This window comes from Nansenia antarctica (genome assembly GCF_963989245.1).
Source record: "Nansenia antarctica genome assembly, chromosome: 4".
Lineage (NCBI taxonomy): Eukaryota > Metazoa > Chordata > Actinopteri > Argentiniformes > Microstomatidae > Nansenia > Nansenia antarctica.
In genome coordinates, this window is record NC_137689.1 from 63308010 (window position 1) to 63314101 (window position 6092).

General features: G+C 46.7%; 1 protein-coding gene across 1 annotated transcript; it reads right to left on the reverse strand.

Annotated features, from left to right (window-relative positions):
* Positions 1 to 395: 395 nt before the first annotated feature.
* On the reverse strand, positions 396 to 5168 carry nfil3 (nuclear factor, interleukin 3 regulated). Its single transcript, XM_080528724.1, has 2 exons — positions 5014 to 5168; positions 396 to 2342 (listed from the first exon to the last, which is right to left on the reverse strand). Exon 2 carries the CDS (start codon positions 2181 to 2183, stop codon positions 663 to 665), a length of 1521 nt encoding a protein of 506 aa, XP_080384850.1. The 5' UTR covers positions 2184 to 2342; positions 5014 to 5168; the 3' UTR covers positions 396 to 662.
* Positions 5169 to 6092: the final 924 nt, after the last annotated feature.

Below are 6092 nucleotides of genomic sequence, written 5' to 3' on the forward strand. Positions count from 1 at the left end.
AGACATACCCCAGTCAGTCAATGTGAGTTATGGATCTCACTTTGTGACATGTTTTTTTTTTCTTTAATGACGGTTACTGTTTGATGAGGCTGATGAACTACAACAGCAAGTGCACAACAAAAACATACACCATTCATTTTAGAAACGAACTGCATCTTTTACACTCAATCGCAGTGTGTGTGTGTAAGTGGCTACACTGTAGTAACAAGTTCTTTGATGATGCAATGATTTCCAACATCTATAGAACATGACCTCAAGGGTTTGCTCTATGAAATTATTTCCACAAAGGGAGATACTTATTTGGTCTTAAGATAACTTATTCATATAAGTTAAAGTCCACACGCACACACACACACATGCGCACACACCATAACAGAAGACACATTTCAGTGCTTACACATATTTATTGTAGACAAAAGTCACCATTTACAACAAAAACTTGAGAAAAATGTTTAACATTACAATTGCATCATGTACACCAGTTAGCCTCACCCCTGGCTCACAGACGATGGAGTTTATCAACGCTGAAACAGAACTACAACAGCAAGTGCACAAAAACACACACCATTCATTTTAGAAATGAACTGCATCTTTTACACCATATCAACCGCACAGTGCAAGAAATTCAACACAGTGGAAAAGAGAACAGAACAGAAGAGAACTCATTTCAATGAATATCCTTTATATGATAACAACGTCTCATGATGATGCTGTTCGGCAGTAGAGCTTGTCGTCGACTCGATCACGGAACCTTGCCGCGTCGTTATCAGTCTTTTCAGCGACGCCACTTCGGCCGACAGGTTGGCGATACCCAGTTTTAAGTTTGAGTCCTCCGACTCTGAGCGGGCGTAGGGGGAGGAGGCGTCTTTACGGTCCACTATGAGTGTGTTGGACACAGGACCGGGGCTCGGGGGGGACAGCCTGCTCTGCTGCCTCAGGCCCACGGTGCTGCTGCTGTCTTTGTGCCAGAGCTCTGGCCTGTGGTGGTGGGGGCTCCAGTCCTGGAGGTTGGTCACCTGGAGGGACAGGGGGTTGAGGGACGACTGGATGTAGTCCGACGCCGCGGCCCCCATCTGACCCCCCGGGTAGCACCCTCCTCGAGACATGTCCACGGGGGACAAGGACTTCCTAGAGGAGTCATACTCAGTGTCGATGGACTCCACCTTGATTTGGATGGCCCTGGCTTTGAGCCTCAGCTTGTGGGGCAGAGCCGAGGTGGAGAAGCCGGCGTCGGGGACTTTCAGCGTCGACACGATGACGCTCTTAGGGTCTCCGCCTCCTCTGCTGCCGTTGGACGGGCGGATGGAGGCGGGGCCTCGGGGCACCTGCTGCTCGTCCTCGCCGTCTGAGGACTTGCTTACGGCGCCGTCATCGGAGGTGCGGGGGGAGCTGCTGGAGGACCGCGTGAGCTGCAGGAAGGGAGAGGGCTGGGAGGAGGAGGAGTAACCTCCGGGGAAGGGGCTGCTGGCTAGGTAGTTCCTGTACAGTTCGTAAGGGCTGCTCCTCTCCCTGGCGTAGCCCCCCACTCCCCCGCCCTCCCCCGGCTCCTGTTTGATGACCTCGGGGGTCCGGCGGCTGCAGAGGCCACCCTGGGTCGCCATGGATGACGGCGACTCAGGCATGTCCGACAACGTGCTGTGAGGCGAGTGTTTGATGACGGAGATGCAGCTGCTTCCACCTCCTAGGTGAGGGGGCTCCAGGTCGCTGGGGTAGGACCCTGGGGGGCCACCTCCCTCCCTGGAGGCCAGGATGTAGTCCTGGTAGAGGGCCGCGGTGGTGCTGGAGATCTTCTGGACCTCCTGGGCGTAGGCGGCAGAGCTCACCAGGCCAAACTTCAGCTTGAGGGAGAGGAGCTCGGCCTTGAGGGTGGCGTTCTCCTCCCCGAGCGCCATCAGCTTGTTCTCCAGCACCATGTCGTTTAGACGGCGTTTCTCCCGCGAGCGCTTGGCCGCCTCGTTGTTCTTCCTCCTCCTCTCCCAGTAGATGTTGTCCTTCTTCTCGTCTGGGATGAACTCCCGCTTCCGCCGACAGGAACTGGATTTGGCTTTGAAGGTCATGTGACCGGACAGCTTGTGGCCAATCAGGTCGTGGTCGGCGCCCTGGAGCGCCACGGCAAGGACCAGAGAGTCATCTTCATTGTACGAGCCGCTGGACGGGGGCTCTCGCTTTATAGCCTGTTGCATGTTGGGATTGTTTCTGTATCCGTGGTTGATGAGCTCATAAGTCCTTAGTCATGTTGAATGTTGACTGGACTGAGCCAGTTCTGGGGTTTATCTGAAGGTCTGAGATGAAGCACTGTCAGTTCAATAGATGGTTGAAGTCACTCTTGAGCCTCACAAAATCTGTGAAGAGAAGAAATAAAACTGAGGTTTTAGATATCACAGTTAACATTTAAAAAGTTGCTTCTATGCAATAATATGGCTCCTTGGAGAAAGGTAGTTAGTATTTGATGGTTTTGAGTAGAGCATAACACTTGGTGTATCAGTTGTTGAGGAGGAGATTCCCGAATAATGAGATTACTAACTTCTAGTAATGTTTTGACTCAAAATGGCTTTGTGGTTTTGAGAAGTGAAATACCCACCCCCACACTATTACTCAAACCTATTTGGTAATGTAGACTTTACACAGACGTGTGAGGGCACTTTCACAACAGTGAAATGAGTGTCAACACCCCACTCATAATAGTAGTAATATGACAAACAGTGTATGCCTATAAGCTTATCAGCTTAGGTTGTTTACATTGGCGACTTCACATCCTCAGCCTACATCATCATTATGCTTATTAATGGATGATTAACTCATCAATTATTCCAAATGTTATATAATAGACATTATAAGAGTGTATAAAAAAACACTTGGCCTTGCTGATGAAGCGAATATAGCATAAAGTAATAGGCCATCACTAAATAGATATAGATTAATAATTGGCCATTTAATTTAAGCATTATTAATTTAATAATCATAATAATGTAATAATTAATAATTATTTTTGGATTGATTATGTCAAAGTGAAATCTCTGTCTCGGGAGATTAGACATTGGTTAGCTCTATCTGTTAAAAGATCAAAGACAATATCTACCAGATCCATTTAAGGAAGGTAAAAAAAAATAGAGCCTTCTATCTGTAGAGTCCAATGTCCAGGAATGAAGGGGCGAATGGAGTCCTGATTAATGCTCGGTCTGCCTTTGGGGGAGACACGCCTATGAGGAGATCAAAGTGCGGCGAATTATGCAATTCCCTCCGCGCGCACGACCCCATTCAGGCTCTCCAAAATGATGTCATCGTCAGAGGTCTTTACGCGGAAAGTCAGGCACAGCACACCGAAACAATGCGCGTTTTCAAACAGTCTGGGAGAAAGGCAACATCCCCCTGTTAGCTCATTCCTTGTGGTTGGTCATTTGAGATCTATCCGTGCCGTCAACCCACTGCCCTAGATATTGATTTGAGTCTCCGCCGGTATAGAGGAGCCGAGATGAGAGACTACTTGACAATGACCTTCAATAGTCTGTTCAGTGGTCCGTGAAAACGGAATCATATCAACATGATCGGGCTGAGTACTCCGTATTGTTTACAAAAAGGTGTTGTCCTTTGGTAACTATAGGCTTAGATAATTGAATGAAAGAGCATTTGCACGGAGGAGAGTATTGGGCTATGGAACTGCTTCCCTGGACTAAATGTACAACAGGCTCGCCTATATCTCCCGAGAACCAGGAACAAAGGAATGCGGCCAGCCGTCAACATCATCTTCACACGTGGTTGGACAGAGACAACTAAATAACAACACATAAGACCACAGAGGACAACAAGGTCACACTTGCAAACAAACAATTGACGATTCACTAGATGACTAAAACAAAGGCCCGGTGTACTGTGCACGTGCGGATATCCCCCCCCCCCCCACACACACACCTTTGGAGCAAAGCTTTGTGCGTGATGAACTTGAATCCATAACATCGCGTAATGATGATAGGCTAAATCCTTACGTTGATTAATTTCCCTTTTAAGAAGATCGCGCCATACTCGGGTGTATGTATGGGTCATAGCCTATTCTAATAAGCAGTGTTCTAGAACGGGCAACAACTTCAGCCAGACACTCTCTGTATTCGGATACAAGCCTGCAAAGTTCACCAGAGGTTCACCGGCTACGGAATGTTTTATTGTCGGGTTGGACCATATAACGGACGGACGGGCGGGCCGCTCGTTCACCGTCACGTCCCATTGCCCCAGATTCCTTCATTGTGTGTCAGGATTACCAAATAAGCGTGATCAGCCCCCCGCCCCCCCCCCCCCCCCTCCCAGCCTGCCAGCAAATTCTGTGGCTGCGGACGTTATTATGCAATATTGACTGGAATGGTCATCATAGCACCATAGGAGATAAATGATCTAACACTAAACAAGCCTTTAAATGGCAGAACAGTTACTTTTAATCACGTATCCCCCCCCCCCCCCCCAATGGAACGACACCGTACATTACTGTAGCATGCATGCTGATGTGTTGAATTCTGCTGTGATGCCCTGAACAGTATCGGCGTGATAAAGCAGCCTTTGATGTAACTAACATGAACTATGCCACAAATGTAACAAGCTAAACAAAGGCATTGATTCAGCCACCCACCTCGGAGTATGGGTCACTGTGTCATAGCGCTTATTTCCGTTTTTCTTTTTTTTTACCGGAATATAATTGAATAGCTCATATCGCATATCGCAACATGTGCAGCGTTCCGAGCCGTTAACAAAGCAGGCAGATAAGTAGCACCCTTGATATAGCGCAATTACAGCTATCCATCTTGTGGTGAGCCTGAACGAATTCATGAAATATGTTTAACATGAAACAAGTCGAGTAAACTTTTAAAATCAATCAATAGTGTACATTCTATTCGTCGGTATGGAGCTACCGAGCCAACAGAATAGTTCGGGCGGCCAACTTGGCTTCGTAAACACCCATACCCGCGTACATCTCTACCGGTGGGTTACGGCGAGCTTGCTTAAGCGCTGACCTAAATCAAAATGTACCTTTTCAAGCATCAGGCGGGACGTTGCAGATGTTGTTTCCCGTTGTATAACATGGACGTAAGTCACATATAATGTTTTTAATTGAACAAAAAAATAGTTTCGCCCAATGGTAAAAATCCAATATATTTTGAGTAACGTTCCTTGTCTCCTTTGGCTCTTCCTCCCGGAGTGACTGCAGCCTCATGGATTTGTGTTAGTGGGTCACTTGAGGAGTCTATTGGCGGCGTGCAGTTACTGACAGCCCATGCAGCCAATTGAAGGCCAGCATTTTCTGATTTGAGCCAATCATTCGTTATTCCTGTAGACACATCAAGTATGATGCAAATTCATGAAGTCACTCGTCTTATTTCGGGGAACCCATTGGGACAGTGTGGCACACGCAACGTGTGAGAAGGCTTTATAGTTTATACTGTAGCCAGCAGGCCTAATTCTATGTAAGCTATCAGTAAACTAATTTACAATATCTCAAATAAATTATTTTGGTTGCAATATCTTATTATAGATCGAAATGTTTGCATTTATTGTATTGTTAATAAATACTAGTCCACGACTGAATGGTAACAGTTTACAACGCTAACCACTGGTGAGACATTGAAACGAGTTATTCTGCACAGCAAGAGAGCCCTCTACTGTGAAGAGATAAGTGAACATGAATTATAGGATTGTCTTTTAATGGTGTTATAAGAGAGAGCAGGGGACACATTACATACCAGTAGATGCTAAGTGGGATCCTTCGGATGACTCTATCCTTCTTCTAATATTAACCCTTACCCTACACCTATAACCCTTACCATAACCTTAACCGTAACCCTTACCCTACACCTATAACCCTTACCATAACCGTAACCCTTACCCTACACCTATAACCCTTACCATAACCTTAACCGTAACCCATACCCTACACCTATAACCCTTACCATAACCTTAACCGTAACCCTACACCTATAACCCTTACCATAACCTTAACCGTAACCCATACCCTACACCTATCACCCTTACCATAACCTTAACCTTAACCCTTACCCTACACCTATAACTATAACCCTTACCATAACCTTAACCATAGCCTTCTCTTAACA